The sequence below is a fragment of the Rousettus aegyptiacus genome, unplaced genomic scaffold (genome assembly GCF_014176215.1).
Source record: "Rousettus aegyptiacus isolate mRouAeg1 unplaced genomic scaffold, mRouAeg1.p scaffold_m13_p_1, whole genome shotgun sequence".
NCBI lineage: Eukaryota > Metazoa > Chordata > Mammalia > Chiroptera > Pteropodidae > Rousettus > Rousettus aegyptiacus.
In genome coordinates, this window is record NW_023416284.1 from 1,560,159 (window position 1) to 1,584,799 (window position 24,641).

A 24,641-nucleotide genomic window follows, 5' to 3' on the forward strand; every position below is an offset into this window, starting at 1 on the left:
ACTGTTTATCAGCCCAGGGGGGCTGGACATGGGTGCAGGGAACAGCTCTGGCCAAGGGTCTCCAGGACATAAGTCCCAGCTCATGCACGACACCAAAGACCAGGCATCCGTCTGGAGAGAGTTTGGGGGTCTCGGCCACCGGAGAGAGGCACCACGATGCAGCCCTAGGCGGCCAGCCCGGGGAGATGCTGAAGGGAGCATGTCCGCACCCAAGGCTTTGTCCCCACCATGGACGGCTGGAGTGGAAGGGAGACCACTGACCACCCACCCAAGGAGGTGCCCTGAGCCCTTCCCTGGGGAGGGGGGCACTGCGCTTGCACCCAAGGAGGTGCCCGAGCCCTTCCCCTCAATGGACCTGCAGTCCGGTCACCTGAGGGAGAGTCCTCACTCAGGGCAGCAGATGCGTCAGCTGCCCCAGGCAACACCGCGCCCTCTAACTGGGGGGCGGGGCTTCCCTTCCCATCCTCACAGCGGGTGGAGTGCATCATGCACGCAGCTCCCGTGGGGGGCACAGTCAGCGTGCTGGCCCATCCTCTGCCTTTCCTCAAACAAAAAATAATGATGCCGTGGCAGAACCCACAAAGAAAGCCCCCGAGAGGCGCGTCCTGAGCCCTTAAACAGCGCGCTGAAGCTCCGGACCTCGCCGGCGGCAGGGGAGGGGCTGTGGGGCTGGCGGGGGCGCTTCGGAGCCATCGCGCCCGGTCAACGCTGGCGATTCGATTTTTAATAAACTGTTCTCGGTTCTAGTTCCTGGGCTTGAATAGTTGACTGAACTTGGCCGCTGTGGACCTGAAAGGGATCCAGGTAGCACCGTGGTGGGGGACACACTTTAATTCCTCTAATATACCTCGTCAGAGGTGGCTGGCGGAAGGCACCGGCTGGAACATGGGGAAAGAGGGGGAGCCACCGGGTTTAATTGCTTCCATTTGTCATCCGAGGCTGGGCGCATGAATCATTCCCAAACTCGCTGATCTCGCCCCGCGTGCCCGCGGCGGGGGAAGGAAGCGGCCTCGGGTTCCCAGGCGGCGCCTCGGGCGCAGCGCGCGCCCTGGGACGGGCTGGGCGGGCGGCTCCAGGCCCAGCGCGGGAGAGAGCGGGAGCCCGCAGGCCGTGTCGCCGCTCCCATGCACCAGCAGGGCGGGCAGGAGGGGCCCCTCGGGCCGCAGTGACAGGACACAGGCCCCTCCCAGTGGCCGAGCTCCGGGACCCCTGCAAAATGCGGGGTCCTCGGAGGTGGAAGCGTGACGGCGGCTCGTTTGGATGAAAAGCAGCCTCCTGTCCCCGGACGGCGGCACCGGAGGCGCGGGCGGCACCGGAGGCGCGGGCCAGGCGCGCTCGTCTGCGCATGCGCACTGGGCCCGCGGCGGGAGACCCCGGAGCCGCCAAAGGCAACACTGTAGCCCCGGCGGCCCGGAGCCAATGACCATTTTTGTGTGTCGAAGTGCAGCGGGAGTTGGCAAGGTGTCTGCTTACGTTTGGCCTGTCGAGAATTGAGCTATTTGCAGGAGCTGATCTCAAAACATGAGGCCTGATACGGAAGGCGATGAGTCACGAGACTTCTCCAGACGGTCGTGTCCCCTGGCGAAGGAAGAAGGATGGGCTCGGAGAGACTGAGTCAGCGGCAGGGCAGGCGCTAAATATAACCTGGCCGGACCCATGCGCCGCCTGCCAGACCCTCGCCGAGCACCCGCTGTGTGCCGGGCCCCACGGGCGCTGAGGTGGGCAAGCCCGCATGGCCTCCGCCCGGACGCGGGATGCTGCCGCGTCAACCCCGGGGAGAACCGTACCGTCGCACCGAACAGGACAATGACACTGTGACCTTCGACCCAGGGAAAATTATAACCCTGATTTCCAGGGAAGCAGAGTGACGAGGAGGGTTTGCATGTCCCGTCCTTCATCAGAACCCGCGGAGGAAGGACAAGGAAGAGGTCCAGAAGGTGACAAGGGATGATGGGGAAAGAAAGACCCGCTGGGCAAAGGCCTGTAACATACTGGGCAGTCTCGGTGGTCTTGAAGCACCTTATCCATTTGTCCCCCCAATATTCATGGGGCACCCACCGTCTGCCTGGCTCTGGGAATCAGCCACATGAAACCCACTGCAATCCGTCTTGTGTTGGGGCAGAGGCCATGGGAGCCCTTCTGATGCGTGCAGTCAAGGCAGGCCTCCTGTGGGAGGCGTCCACGTGTATTACCTTCACAGGATGTTCCCTCACATCTCACCATAGAAAATGGAGAAAACCGAACGTGTCTAGGGAGGATGCAGGACTCTGCCTCATCCACCCATCCACCTACCCACCCATCCATCCATCCATCTATCCATCCACCCACCCATCCATCCACCCACCCACCCACCCATCCATCCATCCATCCACCCACCCACCCATCCATCCATCCATCCATCTATCCACCCATCCATCCACCCACCCACCCATCCATCCATCCATCCACCCATCCACCCACCCACCCATCCATCCATCCATCTATCCACCCATCCATCCACCCACCCACCCATCTATTCGTCCACTCATCCACTCATCCAGTCGTTCGTCCACCCATCCCTCCCTCCCTCTCTCCATCCATCCGTCCATCCCCCCTTCCCCCCACCTTCCCAGCCCCATAGAAACACCCAGTGAGCTCAGGTTGAACTGTCATCCTTGGTGAGGCCCCAGTAAGCTTTAGACACCCCTGGCTGCCATGGTCAAGGGGAGGACAGGTGGGGAGAGCAGGGCGGCCAGGGTGCTTGGTGCTGGTCCCACAGGTCGCGAAAGGGGTGAGATAGGTCGCCAGAGCCCAGCGTCCAGCCAGTCTTCCCAGTTCTTGCTGTGCAACGTGGGGCCGGTTACCTAACGCCTCTATGCCTCGGTTTCCTCATTTACAAATGTGGCTACAACAGGGAATGCCTCTCAGGGCGCAGACTTGGTGACTCGGTGGTGAGGTCGGCAGTGACCGTCAGCGGGAGCAGCAGTGATGGCAGCGTGAGAGGTCTGGCCAGAGGGAGTAGCGAGGTGACTCTGAGCCCCTGGACCCACACGCGCCGGTTCTCTGGGGGGGGAGCTGTGGGCGCCCAAGACGCCTTGGGGGAAATGAGACCTATCTGAGCAGCTCTCACTGAGGCCGTGGGCTGGAAGGGACCGACGGCCTAGCCTGGGGGACAGAGCTGGGGAGAGGGCCCCCGAGCCCCAGGGGGTGTCTTGGCTGGGCATTTTGCTTCCACACTGGGGCTTTGGTCCAGCGAAGGGAGAATGTGGGCAGCAGCCCGCAGGCCGGGGGGCGGGGAGCCTGGCCGTGCTCGGAGGCCCAGCCCCCACTGCAGCGGCTGAGCCATGGCGGCAGCTCCTGCACCTGCCCTTCAGTTTGTCAGCATTGGTGTGGCCAGAGGACGACCGTGAGTGTGACACCGCCAGGGCCTCGGAACCGCTTCCTGTGGGCAGACCCCGGCGCCTGCCTCCCCCCGGGCAAGGCTCCGCCACAGCGGTTACTCGGGCTTTCTTTCCCGGTCTCTTCGATGATCAAAAAGGCGAAACAAAACAAGAATGTCTCACCTCAGAATGTCACGGCTGGGTCTGTGGCAGCGTGCAACCTGCAGGCTCGGAGCGTCCACGCCCAAACCAGCTTCAAATCAAACAAGGCTTCGAGCGAGTGTTCAGGCCGTGAGTTTTAACCACGTCACCGAGGAGCACGGGCGTCTGCAGGCCGGAGGGGGCGGGCATGGGACCTACGAGGCAGGCCAGGCTGCGGGGGGCTTCCACGCCCTGGCAGCCTCCCCCCCCCCCAGAGTGTCCAGGCGTCGGCCCGTCAGAGGCTGTCCATGGCCGCCCTCCCCTGGGCATCGAGCTCGCCGTGGGCCTCCAGGTGCAGCCAACAGCGGCAGGGCCAGGCATGCATGGGTTCACCCCCCCAAGGAGCAGAGGGGCAGGGTGAGCCCCCTGAGAGCCTGTGCTTCCGCACGGGGACACCCACAGACAGGTCCAGGGTGCCCGACTGTGGTGCCGGGCCAGGCGGCGTGTGGAGGGGCAGAGCCCCTGCACCCAGATCACACCTGGGTTGTCCGCCAGGACCTCTGGCAAGTCACTGCCCCCATGACGCCACGGTGCCCCTGGCGGGTCAGGTGGAGGGGCCCAGCTGCTTGCTCTCCTCGGCGGGTCCAGGCCCGGCCCCGAATCCTTGCTGTGAGCCCCGTTGTCCACATGGCGGCTGGAAGCCTGTCTCGGAGCTTGTGAGAAATGACCAGTGAGGAGGCCGCAGCAGTGGGTTGGCTGGACCCGGTGTGACGGGCTCCAGTCACTTCCGGCCCCCTCCCCCAGGCAGGGCGGGCGGCCGGCTCAGGGCTTTGCTCCAGGGCGAGTGAGGCTGGGGGCTCAGGACTCGGCCTGGCCGGCCGTGAAGAGCCCCCTCCGTCCCAACCAGAGTGTGCAGCCAGCCTTGCCACCCCCCTGGGGACAGGTCAGTCTGGGATGTCCTGCTCAGGACATCCACAGGAAGAGGACGGAGCAGGGCCCGGGCCCCAGGAGCTGGTGTCCACAAGTCACCCAGTTGCTTTGGCTGACTCCAGTGTCCTTCTGGGGTTTGCTAGGAGGACATGACTAAGGCGGGGCCTCCAGGTGACACACAGGCTTTGCCCACAGGGACGTGGGATTCTATGAGCGCCGGGCATGTCTGCCAGAGCTTTGGGTGTGGACGCCGGAGTCCCAGCCGAAGCTGCTGCTGCCTCAGCGTGCCCCCCCGTGACAGAGGCCCACTCCCAAGCCGAGCCTGAGAGCCAGGCAGCCACCCACGGGCCACTCGCCCCCGACTGGGGCTCCACCCCACCGCGGCACGGGCAGTGTAGAGGAGGACGAGATTCCCATCACACAGGTTCCGTGTGCTGGCGTCTCCGGGGGATGCCCAGCGTTCCTGGCAGCTGTCTGCAGATCGAGCCTCCTGGGCAGGGTGACCTCCGGGAGCGGCCGCTGCAGCATGACCCCCCCCCGGGGGGGTGGTTCCCAGGGCCGGGCCCTTCCCACGGCACGTGGCACCTGCGCATTCTCGGGGCCGGGCAGCTGTGGCACGGGCTCCGTCCACTCTGGGCGTTTGAACAAGCCGCCAAGGACAGACCGGCCGCTAGCCACGGGCCGCCACGCAGCCAGAAAGCAGCACAGAGGCTCTCTAGACGCAGAGCGGGGACCGAGGCAGGACCCGGACGCCCCTCCCCGCCCATGTTGTCTGAGCTAGGATTTGAGACCTCGGGGCTGGGAAGACACAGAGCTCAGAGGGTCCAGCCTCCCCTCAGAGCGCCCTGCAGGCGCGGCCACCAGCTTCCTTGAATTCCCTCGGTGACGGAGTGCTCACCCCCTTGCGAGGCTCCCTCCCACTGGACGGGCTGCCTGCAGGGAAGTCTCAGCTGCTAGGGGCTTCAGCAGACCCCCATCCCGGACACCCCGAGGGCCCCTGTGCCCGAGCAGGCTGCTCTTTCACTATTTCGTTCATTTATTCCCCTGCAGACGTAAGAGCTACTTCGAATCAATAATTCGTCTTTTTACTTCTGATGGCTCAGGGCTGTCGCTCACGGCCGATGAGACAGGCTGCATGCAGCCTTGCCTGGGGCGGACGAGGTGTGTGCTTGGGAGGGAACCAGCTCCGAAGCCCCCCACTCAGGCCACAGATTTGGGGGACACCCCTGGGACGGAGGTTGCGTTCACGTCACGGCGCGGGCGGGCGACCAAGGCTCTGCAGCGGGCAGGGAGGGACGGCCGCCAAGTCCCAGGCCACGCGGCCCCTCTGCTTGTCCCCTGTGTGGCGCCGACGTAGTCGGGGGTGTAGAAGCCTCACTCCGGGGTCCTGGCGAGGGCTCGCTCAGGCGACGGGACATCGGCTCGGAACTGCTTTGCCGCCGCCTTATCCCCCCGTTTTCTGCAAAGTGTGTAGACGCTGCTGGCCGCGTCGAACCACCTGCGCAGCCCCCGGACAGAGGAGGGAGGGGAGCAGAGGGGACAGGTAGAAGGAGCGCCAGGCGGGAGGGGACGAGGGGCAGAAGGAGCCGGAGCCGAGAGGGAGCTCGGCCAGGCGCCCCGAGAACAGCGCGGCCCCTGCGTGCCTGAGTGTTTTGGGGAGAGATGGTCTGAGAACCCCGAGGAGTTGGCGCGGCATCTGGGCGTCTGGATAGCTTGTCGTCCGCGGCTTCCGCCAGCCCTGCGAAGGCACCTGTGGCCCCAGGGCACTCCAGAGTGTGGCGTCTGGGGTCCAGCTCTGCCCCGTCGCTGACACCGGAGCCAGCGTCCGCCGTGCGGTGGCATCTGCGTCTCTGTCACAGCGTCCTCGTCCCGGGCTCGGCTCTGGGGCCCCTGAGACTAGCACACCCTGGTCCTCGCTCCCCAGACACACCCACCACTGCCTGGCGACTGTCCCAGGAGGCCGCAGTTAGCCGATATGCCCCGGCCCCCCAAACTGTTTCGGGCACAGAGAACACTGACTCCCTCCACCCCCCGCCCCTCCAGGAGCTCAGGAGACGGGCTGGCCGGGCGGGAGTTGCCTGTTCTCCTCAGCAGCCCCCTCGCAGCCAGGCCCCTGCCCTGCCCTGTCTCCCCCGCCCCAGCTGAGCGGCCGTGACCCGCCCGCTGAGGCTCCTGTGCAGCCGGTGCCTCAGCACCAGGCCCTGTACCGAGAGAGTCAGGTCGGGCGCCCCGAGGGGGGCGTGGCCAGGGCCTCGCCCGCAGCCCTGGCCATCGCAAGAACGGCCTTTCTGTTCCAGCTCCTCGCGGACGCCGTGAATGGTCACCACGGCGCTGGCGTGCGCACGCGTACACCTGGGGCCAGGAGGGGCCCTCGGCCCTGTGGCTGGGGCCGGGGCTCTGCAGCGGCTCCTGGGCCTCAGGAACGGGCCGGGGGACCGAGGAGACCCTGCCGGTGCCGCCCCACTGCTGGAGGCGGACGCGGCGCCGGGGCTGCCGGGGGCTGCGTGACGTCTGGTCCCCGCACGCCCGGAACCCCCCGGGCGGGCCGCCCACGGCCGCCTCGGCGTCCCCGCCTGCGCAGTCACCCCCGGCCGGGGCCAGGGGCTGGCCGTGCCCACACAAAACGGGAGAACCAGCCCAGCGGGGAGCCCGCACATTAGAAGTGCAGGAAACCTCAAACGATGTGCCAAAAAAATTGTCAAGGTTAAGAGAATTTTTCCATCCCTTTGCTTCGTAAGTCAGCATTTCTGATGGGGGCGATTTGTGAGCTGGGGGAGCTGGCGGGGACGAGGGGCGGGGGGCCTATGAGGCCTAATGGGGGAAGCGGGCAGCAGGGCAGCTTCCTATGCAGGCGCTGAGCCCCCCGGGGCTCGCACCCCAAGCTGGAGCCAGGCAGGAGAGCGGGTGAGCAACCTGGAGAGGCCGGAGGGAAGGGTCAGCAGCCCACCTGGCACCTCCCAGAGGTCGAGTTTCCATCTCTTTGGAAGGAAGGAATGACCCTAGACCACCTCTGTCACCCCAGAAAGCCAGTGGGGTTCCCACCAGGGAGAACAGACCTGCTCTGAGCTTTTGGGGCCTCCGGGAAGTAACAGCCACCTGTGACCATCCCAATGGCCTGGGGCAGGGGACCGGGTTTTCCGGGTTGAGAAGGAGGGCAGTTCCCAAGAGTGACCAAGAAAGAGAGGCCGCTGGCCAGGGAGCAGCCCACCTGCAGCCAGGTGTGAGGGGAGGGGTGGGAGACTGGGCTCTGAGCCGCAGGCCCTGCGCCCCGAGAGGGGCAGGGACAGACTGGGAGCCCCGGCTCTGTCCCCTGGGGGTGGGCAGCCAGCCACGTCCGTGTTCACACGTACCCGAGAGAAGCGGAGACGTGTTTGTCGGCACAGGGAGGCTCGGAGGACGCGGGTCACGTCCGAATGCCTGCAGGGCCGCCTTGTGCAAGGGAGAGGCTTGCTGTGCAGGGGCCACTCACCCGGAACTCGGGCCCCGCGATGCCCCGGGCTGTCTGGGAGCAGCGGCGGCCAGGTGCCTGCACACCTGCTGCAGGTGTGCGTGCGCGGTGTGGGTTCGCATTAAGGAAGGGCTCGGGTGTGGGCTTGGAGGGCCGAGCCTGGAACCTTCCAGCCGCCCTGCGGTGATGCAGGACCTGTGGGGTCTGGGAGGGCAGCAGGCTGTCACTGCACCCGGCCCCCGCTCGCCCAGAAGTCCTCTGAGAACCTAAAGGGATGGGCATGCTCTGGGGGTGAGGGAGGGGACAGGCTCCCCCAGTCTGTGCTCGGAGCCCCCTCACTGTAGAGTGCTGGGAGAGTGGGTCTGAAATGCAGGGCGCAGGCTGCCGGGCGGGGCACGGGAGGGGCCCGCAGGCCGCCTGGGGCACCTTCCTCACTGGAGCTGACTTGTCCTTTCCCAGAACACAGTGACTGTGCGGCGTGGCACCCCTGACACATGCACACGCACACTCACGCACGCGCACGCACACGGGTGAGCGACGGGACCGCCTCGCCCCCGCCAGCACCCCGGTGTGCAGACGCTGCTGGGTGGAGACCCCGGAGGGCCGACCGCCACCAGCCGCCCCTCTTCCTCTGGCGACCGAGGGCGGCGGCGGGGCTGCCTTGCCGAGTCGAGGTGCCACTAACCACAGGCTCCGCTTGGGGGGTCTTTCCCACTGGTTTCCTGCAGTTGGGGTGGGAGGCGGGGGAGGCGCCCCACGAGGCCTTCGTGTGGGGGAGAGGCCTCTCCCACCTGCCGACCCGCAGGCCTCCCACCGTGGCATGGAGCCGGCCGAGGCCCCCGCACCCCGAGCCCCCCGCACCCCGGCCTCCTGAGGGCCTGGCCTCCAGCAGCTGAGGGCGGGAGGCTGGCCGTGACTGGAATGGGGTGCCTCTGCTGCCCCACACACCACCCCCACCGTCCTTCTGCCGCCTCTTGTCCTCGGTCTCTCTCAGAGTTAGGCCCATTTGGTCAAAGTTTCTCCAAAATGGAGACCCCTCAGAGCCGAGGCCCCGAGGCCCACAGCCCCTTTCCAGATCAGCCGCCAGAGGTGTCGGCAGAGCTCGGCCCCAGCACGTCACTCGGAGGCTTGTCACTTAGGGAAGGGGCCACCGCGAGCTCCAGGAGGGGCCAAGAGGCCGGACTCGAGGCACGATCCGTGTCCCCACAGCAGAGCGGCCGCCTCCCCAGACCTGTCTCCTCACTGACTCAGAAGCGTCCGTGGGTGTTTAGGGGGCATCTGAGCTGTTTACAGAGCACCCTGAGTCTCTGGGCAGAGGCGGCTTTTCCAGGCCCCAGGGCACTGCCTCCTTCCCTGCCCAGAGCTGGCTGTCCCTGAGCGGGCACGCGGGAGAGCCCCAGGGTAGAGAGGCCGTGGTGCCCGGAGCCAGCCTCCTCTGTGCCAAGATAGGTCACAATCCTGCCCTGACATCCCCGGCTCCTTCCGACACACTGTGTGCACCACTCCTGCCCACCAGGACCCACCTGCCCACCAGGGCACACCGGTCCACCCGGACACACCTGCCCCCTAGGACCTCAGTGTGCTAGCGGCCTCAGCCTCTCGCCCCCCGCCCCACCCTGAGCAGCCGGCTGGGGTGCCCAGGACACTGGCCCCATGTGCTGCTGCCCCCGTGGCTCTGGCTGGGCCCCCATCTGGCACGGAGCAGAGCAGGCGGGAGGTGAGACCCCGTGCAGCTTGTGTGAGGGCCCCGCAGGTCTGGGAGCCCCGTTCCCAGCCGGGACAGCAGTGAGGCGCCCCGTGAAGGAGCCCCGCAGAGCAGGCCCAGCTCCCGCCCCACCGAGCGCAAGCCGGAGAGGCCCGCGGCGGAGGGCACCGTGTCCAGGAAGCACGTGGCCCTGCATGCATCAGAGGAAACTTTCCACTTTTCAGAAAATGAAACGTTTCTGCGCTCTCAGGGTGACATGCACGCTGGTGTGAGCATGCACACACACACACGCTCACGCCCAGGCTCGCGGGCAGCCACACGCCCCAACACCTTTACCTTCAAGGACGGTTTTCTGCATCCCTGCACCCCAACTCCCCTCAGCAGAGGGCTCGTTCTGAGACGCAGAGGCCTCTGCGTTCTCACACGTGGGACGGCTTTGCTGGGGAGCGTTTGCAGTGCTGGCGGCACGTCTAGTTCTGGGCCAGTGACCTGCTCGGTGAGGAAGGAAAGGGCCCCCGCCTCCTCCACTGAACTCCCCGAGGCCCCGGGGCGGGCGGCTGGGTGGGCCGGGCACCTCCTGATGACCAGAGCGTGCGCTGATGGCTAGGCGCCGGACCGCCTGCCACTCTGAGCCCAGGCAGCTGGGTTCTTGCAAGGAGGATGCCTCTGACCCGTCCCGACGTTCTTTCTTCCGGGGCAGGTCTCTGAAGAGCTGGGCAGCGAGAAGTTCTGTGTGGACTCGAATCAGGCCGGGGCGGGCAGCTGGCTCAAGTACATCCGTGTGGCATGCTCCTGTGACGACCAGAACCTCACCATGTGTCAGATCAGCGAGCAGGTAGGCCTGGGGCTTGCGCGCGGGGGGCTTCTGCTCGCTGAGTCGGCACCACGGGGGGCGTGGGGTGCCACGGCGCAGGGTCAGCCCGTCCTGCAGTGGGGGTGGCTCTCCAGCCCTGGGACGGCTCTGGTTTCCAGGAGCTTGCGACACCCCGTGCGGGCTCCACCAGAGCCTCGGTCGGTGGCCTCCCCGAGCCTGGCAGGCGAGAGCCAGCGGCCAGTGGTCTGTGTGAGGACACAGCGGGGCGGACAGGCCGCAGAGCCGCAGGCCCGGGAGGGGGGCACGCGGGGGCGGAGGACAGAGCCGCGGCTCGGCCAGGGCTGCGGAGGGGCCGCTCCGACGCTCAGGCCCGAGGCGCCGCCCCAGCAGCCCAGGGCTGAGAACTGCCGCGGCAGCCGGCCAGCCCGCGACGGGCCGGCATCCCCGGCTCCGGCTGCAGGTGGCGGGCATCCAGACCCCCGAGCCGGCCACGACGGGACGCGCGCACGGGGTCTCTCAGACTAGGGAGGCAGCGTGTCCCCAGTGCTGGTGGCTTTAATTACCAGTTTGCGAGTGGCCCTGGAGCCAGGCCCCGCGGGCCGCATGTTCGCCCGTTCCCAGAGCGCTGGGCTCCCGGGCGCCCGGAGGTGGGCCGTGGGGGAGCCCCTTCCCTCCGAGCAGCTCGCGCTCCCTGCAGTGTCTTGGGGTGACACATGAGATTTCATTTACGAAAAGGCTTCCATCGCTTTCAAAACACGTCTGCGGAGACCACATAACAAAGGGCACAGTCTCGCGTCGCCGGTGCGAGCCACTGACGTTGGATTTGGGGCTCCCGACGACATGGAGGGAACAGTTTTGCGTTAAGAAATGCAGAGAGCACGAGCCAGAGCTGGCGGGTGACTCTGCCGCAGCCGCTCGGTCCCCGGGAGCACAGGCTGGCGCCGGACGCGGAGCCCCGACCCCACCTCCGCTGCTGGGGCGTCTACGGCTGTCGGCCAGAACCCCACAGCTGAAAATGGCTTTTCTCCTGATTACAAAAAAAAAAAAAAAAAAAATACTGTAGCTATAAAGCAAAGGAACAATCATAAAAATTGGAACAGAACTTAAAAAAAAAAAAACTCTTCCATCTTCTGGATGACGGTGACATTGAGTCAGATGCGGCGTGGGGGAGGCGGGCTTCCGCCCCCCCCCCCCCCCGGTCTCCGTGTCCCAGGTCGCAGCAGGCACAGCGCGGGGCCCGGGCTGCGCCCTCATGACACACAGACGAGAACGGGGAAGGATCCAGATCTCTCCTTCACGGCAGAGGCGTGGGCTAGAACCCCCGGACCCAACTGAAGCCGGGGAGGCGCCGTCTGGACGCGGCAGGCTTCGGAGAAAGCCAACAGACGTAGAAGCGTCTCAGAGAAAAGGCCTGTCTGCAGAGCATCTTTGTTTTATTATTGATGTTTTGGGGGAGCTTCGATTTCAGCTCTGCGTCGGGTGCAAACGGACCCGGCTGCTTCGCCCGAATTCCTTCCCCCGTCAGGACCAGGGGCAGAAACGCTTCCTGCCGCCGGAACGAGCGCCTCGGCTCCTGTGGTTCCCCCACGTACACCCCGGGGCTCGCCCGGCGGGAAGCCCGGCCCGAGTCAGAGGCATCCACGCTCTACTCCTACTCCGGAAGCCAGTGCGATGTCACGACCTCAGGACGCCTCCCGGAAACGCCAGCTGGAGGTTTCTCTCCAGCGCGGGCTCAGGATTCATCAACCCCGTTTCAGCGCTCGGGGGCGGGGGGGGGGTGCACTTAAGCAGATGCAGCCCTGAACCGGCCAGAGGGAAATTCCTGCAGCCTGCTCGGGGAGCCCCTCGGCCATCCGGGGAGAGGGGGCCCTCGGCCCAGGGCGCCTCCCGCGCCCCTGTGCTTCCCGGTGCCGCCACCGCAGGCCCACTGAGCCGCACCCCTGAACTGACTCACCCTGGTGGCGGTGGCCTCCGATGCCCAGGGAAGCGGGGGCCGCGGAGCCGGGGCTGGGCCGGGCCCCGGCCTCTCGCATCTGCACGTGGCGTTTCCGACAGCGAAGGTGAATGAGCAGCTTGTGGGACACACTTTCCTTTTAAAAACAATGCTGGTCATTTTAAGCTCCCGTAAGAAGACGAGACATTCCTCTCAGGCGCACAGGCCCTCGCTGTCTGTTGGGGGAACGAGGTCACTTTTGGAAACAGCCTTTCGAAAGGGCGCAACGGGTTCCGGATGTTTTTTTTTTTTTTTTTTTAACAGTCTCCAAAAAACTCACGTATACTCTCTTGGCCAGCTGGCCACCTGGCCTCGGAGGGAAGTGTTTGTGTTCCCCGGTCCAGACTGGGTGACCGGGTCCCCTCAGCCCTCACGGCCCTTGCCGCCGGCTGGCTGTCCTGCATCCACATGGGCTTTGAGGAGGTAGCAGCTCCCCGCCCAGGTGTGGGTGCTTGGGAGCCCGGACGCAGGGCAGTGTGGAGCCCACAGGCACAACTGCCTGTCCGGCCGTCCTTGCTCTCCCCCTAGCCTGCTCAGCCTGCTGCCCCCAGCCTGCGCCCGCACGCCTGAGCCCCCCGCCTGCAACCCCCAGCCTGTGCCCGCACGCCCGAGCCCCCCGCCCGGGTACAGCCCTGTGCTCCCACTTGGGCATCCAGGCCAAGGAGGTGGATGTGAGACGGAGTGAACCCCGAGGCTCAAAAGAACTCGGCACACACCCAGAGGTTCCCCAGAAAACCGCTCCCCTCCAGCACGGGGACATGGAGGCGCAGGCGCGGCAGCCGACGCCCCTCCTTCCCAGGCAGTGCCGGCCTCGGGTCTGTGGGAACTGGGCCGTCTTCTGCCGGCTGCACGGTCCCCCTGTTCGTGGGGCTACAGGGCAGGGCTCCCAGCCCCTCCTCCAGGCTCTCGTCTTTGCCACGAGACCACCCCCGCCCCCGGTCCCCTGTGGCTTTGAGAGGTCCCTGTCCCAGGGGACGTCAGGGAGAGATGAGGCCTGTCACTCCGCCCTGCTCCTCCGTGCGGCTCCGCGTGGGGGACCTGAGGCCGGCGGAGGCCATGGGTTTCGTCCTGGACCAGCCCGTCACCTGGGATCGCTTCCGGCCCAGGGCCACAGACATCGGAAGCGGCACAGGCTCGGGGCCCCTGCTGGGAACGGAGCGCGCTCCGCACCACGGGGCCGCGTCTCTCTGGGGCTGACGGGGGTGGTCGGGTCGCAGCCTGGGACTGGGGAGCTCGGGCTCGCCGTTGCCGGTCAGCACGAACCCACGCGCACCCCGGTCCCCGCCACCTTGCCTCCCCCACGCCCTCACCCTCCACCCCCTACTCCTTCGGAAAACTCGGCGGCTCGGATCCCCCCCGGGTGGGCCTTTGTCCTGCGACGGCGAGCGAGCGGGCAAGCGGGGTGAAACGTCTCAGGAGACACAGGCCGAGTCTGTTCGTTTAACGTGAAGAAAGGAGACGGGCTTGGAAGGGAACGGCCGGCCGCGGAGGAAGGGGCTGCGGGTCCCCGCGTGGCCAGCTGTGGCGCGGCCACAGCGCCGAGGCTGCTCGGACACGGAGCCGGGGTCACACGCGTGCCGGGGAGCATGGCTCGGGGCTCCGGACGCCCCCGGAGAGGCCCGCGCTGCCCCTCGCAGGGCCGGCGGGCATGCGGCACCCGCAGGCCCGGCACATTCCAGGGTCTGAGCGAGGGGCCCGTCTCCCCAAACTGGAAGCAGACGGAGGCTGCTCTGCCTCCCCGCGTGGCAAACAAAGGCATTTCGCTCGCAGATGAGCCGGCCGATAAGCGCGGGGCACCGCGTGCACGGGCCCGCGCGGGGGCTTAATGAGAACCGGGTGCTGCCGGCCGGCCGCCTGGCAGAGGGCTCCTCTCCTCCCCCTGCTCTCGCTCCTGCCGCCCCGACCCGGACCCTCGGCCTGCGGGCGATGCAAACGGGCGGGCGCGGCGCCGCTTGAGCCTTGCGCCGTCCCCCACGGGTTCGTAATTAAAAATCGTAGCTGAATCGGCCGCTTTAAATGGTAGCTTCCAAACAATTAGGTTTGATTTTCTCTTTGAAAACGAGCCGGGCAGGGGATTCATGTTAGCATTTCTTAACCAGTTTACAAAAGACTTAAAAAATACATCAAATTTGTTCTGTGTCAGAAAGCTGTCAAATTTTACAGTGCCTTCTTCAAAGAAAACTGACTCTCTTTTTGGCAAAGAACAAGATATAAATTCAACTGTACTGTCACAATACCGGCTGTAATCTGTTGTTGGAATTTATAATCTTCTCCTCCTTAATCAAATGGAACACTTTATGGGAAGAAGCCGTTTAAAAAGGGTGAAGACAGTTTGACCGTGACCAATAATTTATACAGAGAGAATAATATCCATCCAGTTCCAAGCTGTACAACTAAGACAGCGATAAGTGTACAGGATCTGATTATTATTATTTTTTTAATGTTTGAGTTGCTGGAAAGGTGGCAGAACATACAGCAGCCAAACAGAAAGATTTAGGCACGAGATGCTGTGGCCACGCCTGGCAAATCCCGGATAACAAGCCTTCTCCTCTCCCAGCCAGAGGAAGGAACTTCTGCACCCCCTGGAGCCCACAGATGGGGCCGACCCCAGAACTGCTGCCGCCTGGCCAGGCCCACCAGAGCAGGTCGGAAGAAGGCTCCCACAGTGCAGGCTTAGACGACGGCAAAGAGAAAGAGAGACCTCTGCGGGCCGCACCGCAGCCCCCGGGGCCCCGTTAGATCCTGGAGCATCACCGGGCTGTTTCTGAAACTCCAAATGCTCAACTCCCCAGCCAGCCTCACAGCCCCGGTGCCCGGGCTCCCAGGACGAGAGCGCCTGCAGTTTGGGGACAGCAAAGAGTGACGGTAACTGGCACTTTCAGAGTCCCCGAAGCAACGTGGCAGCGCTGGCCCCCGCCTCCCCCTTCCGGGGTCCCCCACAGACAAAAAACGCCCAGGCATAACCCTCAGACCAACGTCCTCGGTCGGAAAGGCAACCGCGAGGCGGACTGGGCCTCTGCGTGAGCTGCTTTAGCAGTTTCTGGGGAGGGATCCAGACTCCCCTGGATGCGAAATGGCCCGCGCACAGCTCACCAAAGGCTCCCCGAGCTCCAGCAGCACCGGACTTCAAAATCCAGGTTGGAGAAAGTGGTTTTCTTTTTTTAAAGGCCGAGCACAGTGAAGGAAATCTCACCTAGAGTTTCTAGAACTGGTCAAAATGGGGAAGAAGAGTCATCCAGTTCGGCCGATCACTTTTGCCGATCACTTTTGCCGTTTTGAGAACATGGTCTGGCCCCTGCAGGAGAGAGAGAGCCTCAGGCTCCTGAAGCCTGCACCAGCACCGGCCAGCCCGCCGGGGTCTGCATCCGGGGTCTGCATCCGGGGTCTGCATCGGGGTCTGCATCCGGTCATTTCTGCCCAGGGCAATTCAGGTTTTCATCTATTTACATTTTAAAATTCTAAGGTTAAGTAGAAATTAATCGTGGAATGTAAGCGTTCACATTAGAAAATAGTATTTATCCTTGCGAATCAATTTGATATTTAAAAAAAACAAACAAACAAACTTAAAGTCTAAGGAGAAAGTATCCAAAACTAACCACCGTTATAAATTGGAAATAGTTCTTTGTCTTAAAGAATGTCGTTGGGGGGGGGGGAATGAGGGTGTTCACTTCCATAAGGGGCCCGGTGCACGCGAACGGGCCTGCGCTAAAATCTCGCTTTTCTCCGGCAATTTCTCTGCCTTCTTTTTTTTTTTTTTTTTTTTTTGGTCCCCCCTGTTTTGTCCCTGTGTTCCATGTGCCTAGCGGGGGCACCTCGTGGGGGTTGCGGGATAAGAAAAGGGAGGAACCGGGCAGGGCCGTGCTAATCGCTGTTAATTCCGGGGACCCATCTGGGCGTTGTTCGGCCACGTTCGGTAAAGTCATTGTCGTTACAAAGAGAAGCCGAAAGGCTGAAGCAGGAACTTCGCTGCAGGCCCAGGCTGTCTGGCAGAGTTATTTTAAAAGCCGTTTAGAGCAGACATTTATTGGCGCTAGTAAACTCAGCTGTTTTAGCGGCTTTCCCCGCCCTCGGTCCCGAATCCAGCGAGGCATTCCAGCTCCGCCGGCCTGGCTTGGCGCACACCCCGGGCCTGAGACCGGCTTCACAGAGGGCAGGCAGCAGCTGTGTGGGGAAAGGCGCAGGTACGCAGAGGCGGCCCCCCGCAGGAACACAGCGGTGGCCTGAAGGGGCATCAGACCCCGTCGGCCCTGCCGTGAGGGACAGCCTTCTCTCTCCCCTCTCGGGAAACCGCTCCCAGCTCAGCCGCCCGACAGTGGACTTGGCCCTCAGGCCTGAGTGTGACACAGGGAAATGGCACGCAATGACAAGAAGGTCACAGCCCGGCTCAGGCATTTTAAAGAGGCGGCGGGAATGCGTTACAGGCCCCCGGGGGCCGGGGAGGCTCAGAGCAGCAAGGGAGTGAATCGCACCACCCTTCGGTCCCACCCAAGCCTGGCCTTTGTCCCTGGAAATCGCAAGGCCCCGCTGCGCGCGAGCAGGAACCGGGCTTGCTCAGCGCCTCTGGCTGATAAGGCCTTTGTGCCGCTGGGGACAGGTCGTAAAACCGCCTGCGGCTTCTGTGCGAGCCTCAGCGCCTCCGGCAAAGGCAGGCCCGGCCCTCGGGAAAAGTGTGCGCCAGTCTCTCCACCACCTCCTCGCCTCCAGGTGGAGGCAGGTTAGCGACACCCCCGCCCCCTGCCCCGCCCCGCCCCCGGCCCTGAGATTAGCACTAATAGCGATTAATTCCATCTGCGGCTCAAAGTCCGGGCGCCCACGCTACCGGCCCTCCGCCCTCGCGTCCGGTGGGCCCCGGCCCGGGAGGGGACAAGCGCGCTGCGCCCTCTCATGAAGGCTCGAGGGGAAGGGTCGGTCCCCCCAGAGGCCAGGCGCCACGGAGGGCGCAGGAGGGAGTCTTGCGGGCCTCGGATGTGTGTGGGGGGGTAGGTGTTCCAGGGGGTCGAGCAGCACTCGGAGCAGGGAGGGGTGCGAGAGGGTTCAGACCGGTGGCCTCGGAGTGCGGTGGGGGGTGCGCGGGGGCGGGGGGCCGGAGGAGGTCCGTTGACCCTCGGAGGGGGTCAGAGTAGGAGGTCCAGCCTGGGCGGGGGTCCATGAGACACGGTGGCCGCCCCGAGAGGGGGCGGCGAAGTGAGGTGGCGAGGGTTCCTGAGAATGGGGAGGCGGGGGAGGGAGCGGGGCGAACCCAGCCCGCGCCCGAGCGGGCGCCCAACAGCCCCGGCCGCAGGAGGACGCGGCCGCCGGGAGCCGCGCGCGAGCCGGGCGCCAGGTCCGAGCGCGCCGCCCGCCTCGCGCGTCCGGGGCCCTGGCGCGGCGGGGACGCGGGCGCCGGGGACGCCGCGGGCGGCCCGCGTTGCCCTCTAACGGGGACCCGCGGGACGCCCTCGCCGCTCCGGCCGCGGGGGCTCCCGGCCTGTGCGCAGGGACGCCGCGGCGCGCGCTCGTGGCGCGAGCCGGCATTAAACGTGCGCTTGCTGGATGCGCGCGCTTGCGGCTCAGAGGAAGGCGCCCCACGGTCCCCGGCTCTTAACAACCCCCGGCGCTCCGCGGCGCGACGCCCAGGGCCCATCCGGGACTCGTCGGAGCCTCTGCTGCACTTTGGGTCTGAATATGAAAAACGATGGTTCCAGTCTGACTTTTAAAGAAACAATGATTCAGCCGCTGCAATTTTTTAGATTAAATTATGCAAAACCGGGATCGTAATAACAGTTGGTTTAATTACAGAAGCTAATGTGGTCCAGTTTCTAGTCTTCATTTTAAAATCTCGCCATAATTTCACTGATGGGCCCGAGAACACTTGCCAAATCAAGTCACTGCTGAGTGGGGCAGGGCTGAGCACGGCGGAGCCGTGTGCCTGCACAGGGTTTCCGCCTCCTGCACTGGGGACGTCTGTCGGGTCTCTGGAGAGTAACATCCAGGTGGGCCCTGGGGACGCAGGGCCGTGTTGTGTGTCCCTTTGACAGGAGCTGGTGGCCTCCTGGGGTTGGGACTGCTGGTTTGTGAGGGTGTCCTCCAGCGCACGCAGCCGGGAAGGGGTGGGGGCAGGATCCGACGTGCGAAGAGGACTCTCGGCCTTCCAGATGCTTCCGGGGTTAGGGAGAGAGCAGAGAGGCGGGCAGGCCGTGTGCCAGCTCGGTGCCTGGGCAGCCCGCCTGACACCTCTGTGCCGGGTCCTCCGTGAGGGCCTCCGGTGAGAATGGCCAGGAGGGGCCTCCGCCCCCGTGTACCCCAGGACAGACAGGTTTGTCTTAGGTCTTTCTCAGGCCTCCCAGCCAGTCCCGTGGTCAGGCTCCGGGCTTATTGTCATCTGAGTAGAAGCCCAGACACCCACATGCCGGGCGGCAGGCAGTGGGCACCTTCTGTCTAAGACCACCAGATTTCAGATGCAGGGTTCCCTGGTGCAGCCCTGTGCACGTGACAAGCAGGCGCTCTTCCCCTACACGCACCCAGGGGACGTGCGCCCTGGCCCTCCACCAAGGACAGGGCCCCCAGGCAGGGTCTGGCAGAGGCGAGGCGGGCCCAGTCCTCTCCCGTGTGGCCCGGCCCTCAGGACTCTCCCTGGCCACCTCCCTGCGGGCCCGTGCACCACTGCCCTTCCCGGTCGCTGGAGTTGTCTGGATCTTAGCCAGCACTCCTGGAGCAGACGGTCCTTTCCCAGGACAGTACTGAGGCTGGACGTTCCAGAGTGACCTCCTCCAGAACCCAGAGCTGCAGGATCTCCCCTGCACCCCACACCAGCCCTCCCCATGTTCCGGGGTGCCCGCATCTCAGACCGTGTTGGCTGCTGGGCACTGAGCTTGTCGCAGGCACATGCTCCCCTCCACGTCCCCTTTAGGGTGATGGCCACGCTCGTGTGAGGCCCACAGCCTGGGCCCTGGCCCACGGGACTGCCAAGTTCATGGCCACTTTCATAAACATCCAAATTCACTCTTGGTCCGAGCCCCATCACCAAAGGGTGCCTTACTTACATGCACGTGGGCAAAAGCAGTCACCCCGGGCCTGCTCCGCGGGGAAAAGCAATGCCCCGCGAACATGTCCGCCAGGACACACCCCGCTGGGCACTTTGCAGCTGGTTCTCGCTGATTCCGTTTTGCATCCCCTCAGCTCAAGCAAGAGCTGGACAAGACAAAAGGGGTGTCTCGCCCTCTCAGCACATCCTGCGAGGCCCCCGAGGGAATCCTCTCCGTAGCAATCACACTAACAATCACACGCAGGTCAGGCGGCCGGCGGCCCAGCCTCCCCGGTGGCAGAGCAGCCCCAGCCGGTGACGCACGGGCCACGTGTGTGCAGCGTGGCTTTCGAGGCGACAAGGACGATGGCGCTGACCCTCTGTCTCTGCTTCTCCACCCCAGATCTATTATAAAGTCATCAAGGGCATTGAGCCAGGAGAAGAGCTGCTGGTGCACGTGAAGGAAGGTGCCTACTCCCTGGGGACGGTGCCCGCCGGTCTGGATGGTAAGCCCCCGCTGGCAGGAGCAGGCCCAGCAGCTCCCACGGCCGCCTGTCACCCCCGACCGCACGACGGGGGCCAGGCGCCGCAGCCACTGCCCGGACCGCAGGCCGAACAAGCCGGCTTCCCGCCCTAAGCCCCTCACTGTCCCTGTCCGTGAGTCCTGCAGGCTGCACCCTGAGTGCGAGACAGGCCCTCAGCCGTCGGGGTTTGAGGGTACGGGCGTGGGTGCCGCGCTGCCTTCCATCCCTGCGTGCGGAGCCGGGGCGGGGGGTTCAGACTGCGTTGCCACTGACGGCAGCAGCAGCCTCTGTGGCCGGGACCTAGAAACAACGGCGGCAACAAGGATGGCCTCGCGGCTCAGACGCAGCCGCCCTCCAGAGCCCTGCGCCACGGCGAAGCTGCAGCCTCGTCCCCGAGGGCGCGGTGACGGCCGTCTGCGACGGTCGTGCCCGTCTGCAGTGAAAAGTCCGCGGGAAGCTCTGGGGCACGGCGCGCCCAGCAGGGAGGTGCGGGGTGGGCGCGCCTCCCGGGGCTGCGGACGCAGCGGGGTCCCCCCGGGGCCGTGCGCCTTGTCCCCACGCTGTCCCTGTCCCCACGGCCTGCCTCCCGCCTGGGCCCTCAGGGTCTGCGTGGTGTGCACGCCGCCCTGCCTCGGCCGTCCACCCAGGCGCGGCTCAGAAAGCTTGAGAGAATTCCAGTCGCAAGCACGCTAGGAATTCCACGACTCAGATTTACTTCCTGCGTCCACGTGGTTAAGCACTGCGCCCCGTCACCTTGAAATTCTGGACCCGGTCCGAGTCACGGGAAAAGTCGTCTCAGGGACACTGCGTTGGCCCCAGGACTGGCTCCTGCCCTGGGAGCAGCTGCTGGGCCCGAGGCCCGCTGCTCTGCCAACGAGACCCCGCACGTGAGCGGAAGGGCAGTCCCCCCTTCCGGCTGTCTCTCGAGCCACCGATGCTGCTCGCGGCAGAGAAACAGGGTGGCGGGCTCTTCCTCCCTGTGTTTCTCTCCCTCCCCTGCAAACACACCACAGCTCAATGACGAATGCCACTCACCGCGACTTTCACCCAGGGTCGCGGGCACAGGAGCGGCATTGGCTGGGCAGGGAGCAGGGCGCAGAGGTGACCCGGAAGCCTCCGAGAGCAGGCACAGCACTCTCTGCCTTAATTTACCCTTTTGGTCCCGAGCATGGCCAGCAGTCAGGAGCCGGCCTTCCCTTATGCAGCGGAAGCTACTTGTCCCCCCCGTCGTTCCAAAGGCGATTGCCACAGCAGGACAGTTTTACGTACTCTCCCCTCAAGTTTGGTTTTAATTAGGCCGTCGAGAAAAGAAAAATAAATGGCCGAGAGCTGAGTGGCAGGGGGATGGTCTCATATTCCTTGAAATAATTGTTGGAAAGACCTATGCACTTCGGTGACACACGAGAACTCCGAGAGGTCCACGGAGCGGGAGCAGCGTGCCCGCCGACGGGACCGCGTTCGTGTGCAGAAATCCCTTTCTTCCGAGAGGTTCTGAAAACCTCGATTCTTGCTTCCCCTTCGGCCCCCGATCTTACAGCACCTGGGTCTACATTTTCCTAATAATTTATCAAACATTTGTGGGCTAATTGCTTTGCACACATAATAGTCCAACATCAAATATTTGACTTTTCATACTCTGCTGTCAAGATCACTCCTTTGCCTCGCAACAGCCATCCCCCCCCCCCAGTTAAATTCTGCATCGCACAGAAAGAAAATGCAAAAATGTTCCTTACTAAGATAATTATCATAAAAAAAAAATCTTTTATTCCAGCCCCAGCTCAAGGCAGCGGCCCCTTATCACGGCAGGAATTTTTGGAGTGAGCTCCTGAGAGCTTTGAGTCTCCATTCTGATAGATTAGCATGTAGATGCCACATAATTGTGTCCCCCTCGGTTCTCTGAAGCCATTAGGCACCGATTTCTTTTTCTGTCACATTCCTGCTCTGCCATCAGAAGTTGCTGATGGAACTTCAGATAGACAAGCGAGGCGCAGATCGGAAAGACGAGACGCCGGCTGCCTCCGTCCCGTCTGCGTGGACGGCGGAGCGTCAGCCAGCTCCAGCCGCGGCCCCCCGGCCCCCGCCCGCCCGCCCACCTCAGATGAGGACTGCGCAGTTGTTGGGGGCCGAGGGCTCTGCCGGGGGCACGGTTCAGGGGGCACGGACGGCATGGAGGGCCCGGCTCGCCGGCACCCTGGGGAGACACGCAGGTCTGGGACGAGCCGCGCCCGTCGGGGCTGCGGCTTTGTGAAGAAATGCGATTTCGATTTTTCTGCCGGTAATTCAGAGCGCAGGGAGCCACTTTTAGGTTCATTGGTTCCAGCGACTTTTTCTTTTCTTTTCACTCTTTCAATGGAAAGGGGAAAGATTTCTCTTTCAGGAGAACTTCTTGCTCTTGGAAGGAAATAAAGAAAATCATTTCCATTCAAATGTGCTTTTCTTTTGAGAAAGGCTTAAAATCATTAACTTTTTCTCTCTCCAAAAAAAAGGGCAAGAGAACGCAGTGTATTGTGTATAAAGCATATGAGGCCGACATAGTATAAGACAATAAATACCATATAATACAATACAATGTAATACGATACAACATAATATGATACAGTATAACGTAATACAATACAATACAGTGTAGTGTGACCAGAATATAACGTATTCTTTTACAATTTCTTTAAAATATTAAAATGCATGGGTCGTGCGCCTCCTCCCCAGCCCTGTCCAGCACACCCCAGGTGTGCACTCAAGGCCGGCCTTACCTGCATGGACGTTGGCTGGACACCCCGCCACACCGCAGCATGGGGGCGGGGGACGAGGCTCACACAAGTCCTGTTCCCAGCTCTGTCTTCGTCCAGGACAAACTTGAGTCCATGGCGGGCTGGGGGGCGGTGGGGGAGGGCAGCATATACCACCACGGTGGGCTCCGTGGGCTCCGTCAGCTCCAGGACCCCCTCAGAGGCTGTCAGAGTGAGAGTCGGGCTGATTCTACGTTTTAAATCCAGATTCCAGATCAAAACTGGAAAACCGGTCGGTCAGAGTTTCGGGTGGGTGGGTTGGCGCTTCTCCGTGCCTTTGTTTTCAAACTGCGACTTCCGTGACTGTTCTTAGCTGGGTCCAGAAAGGGTAAAACACAGGCTGACGTTTCCAGCTCGCGGTGCTGGTGGGAGGGCCCGCTGCAGCCTCGCGCCCGCCAGGAAGTCGGAAGGCGCCCACAGGGGAGGCCGTGTGCGGCCCGCGCTGCCGGCTGCGTTCAGAACGCCGCTCTCGGGGCTCGGGTGGAAAGCAAGTCGATAGTCCCAGAGACGAGGAGGCTGCAGGGGGGTCAACGGTGTGCCCCCAACCTTCACACTGCACGGGGCACGTATCACGGGCGCTCACAGCAAGCGGGGACTCAGCTGCCTAGGTCCCGGGCGCCGGCTCGGCAGAGGTCGCAGTTCCAAGGCTCTGCCGCCTTCCCGGGAGCCCTGGGCAGCTTGTCTGGTGTTTCTCGGCCTTGGTTGAGAGGTCGTGAGGGAGCCATAAACACCGTCCCCGCCAGGTGCCCCTGGTGCAACCCCAGGCCTGGGCAGCGGTGACAACGAGGCCCCCGCACCTCGGGGCGCATCCCGTTCCTGTGCTTTCACAGGAGAGGTTTTTCCCCGGGAGAGTCTGCGCTCTGGGCGCTGTTCTAACGGCGGCGCTTTGCAGACTCGCCGGGCGAGGGCCACGCCTTGCGCCTCATCCTCGCCAGCTCGCCGCCCCGTGCACGGGCTCAGGGTTCCCGCGTGGTCCCCGAGGGCCAGCCCGAGATGGGTTTTGTTTTAGAGCCTCCTCTGCCTTCGCTGTCTAATCAGCCATGGGCCCCCACCCCCCTCTCCCTGTCCCTCTGCCCAGCGGCTCTGCCCATCCCTCTGCCCGGCGGCTCTGCCGTTGGCCGGAATGCCAGGGTCCCAATTGTGCTTGAAAATGTTTGTTCAAGGGTCACGGGTGCGGCCATCCTCCCTCCGTCCAGGTCTCTGTGGTTCGTGTGGACTGCTGGCCTTCTTGCCACCTTGTGGTCCACTTTGCAGCTCGCCATGTGTCTGGGGCGAGTTCCAGAAACAGCTTGCCCGGGACGTATTTGGGTCAGAGCCTCCCACGGTGGCAGCCCCGGAGCGGGGCCGCATTGCGACTCGATTCCCTGAGCCGGGCTCCCTGCCCAAGACGCTCTCGCCCCACGTGTCCCCAGCGATCCTCTCGGCCAGCCGCCCTTCCCGTCACCCAGGCATCGGCCTCTGCGCACAGGCGTGAACGAATGTCATGCTTGGCGAGCCGACGCGGTGTGTCCGAGGACATTGCCGGATGCCCGGGGGCTCGGCCGGGCATCTCAGAGCTGGCTGCTGCGGGTGGGATCGAGGCGCCCAGCAGTGGGGGTGCCCACCAGCGCCTCCACCGTGAGGCTCAGGGAAGCGCCCGGTCGCAAGGGCGCAGCCTGCCCGCCCCCAAGCCCACCCTCGGCCCACCCCCTAACCCACGCCGCCCAGCTGCTCGCCCTTCCTCGGCAGTCTGAACCGTCTGCGGTGGTCTCTCTGACGCGAGGGGCAGGGGAGCAGGAGGCGGCACCTCTCCTGCTGTGCCCGTCTCCCCTGCACTGTTGTCTTCTGCACCCCTTAGAGTGTGCACCCCGCTCAGGCGGCACTCAGCCCGTTAGCACGTCCCTGCACAGTGCCGGGCCCAGGGGTCCTGGTGCATGTGCACACGCGCTCAAACACACA

At 64.1% G+C, this 24,641-nt stretch overlaps 1 protein-coding gene across 5 annotated transcripts in view; it reads left to right on the top strand.

Moving 5' to 3' along the window:
* The window catches only part of PRDM16 (PR/SET domain 16), a 272,002-nt gene that overhangs the window by 216,633 nt on the left and 30,728 nt on the right, over positions 1–24,641 (top strand). For all 5 annotated transcript variants that reach the window (XM_036227890.1, XM_036227892.1, XM_036227880.1 and 2 more), the window contains 2 exons: positions 10,284–10,418; positions 19,797–19,899. In XM_036227890.1, coding sequence (XP_036083783.1) covers positions 10,284–10,418; positions 19,797–19,899 — 238 coding nt within the window. The remainder of the gene's footprint in view (positions 1–10,283; positions 10,419–19,796; positions 19,900–24,641) is intronic.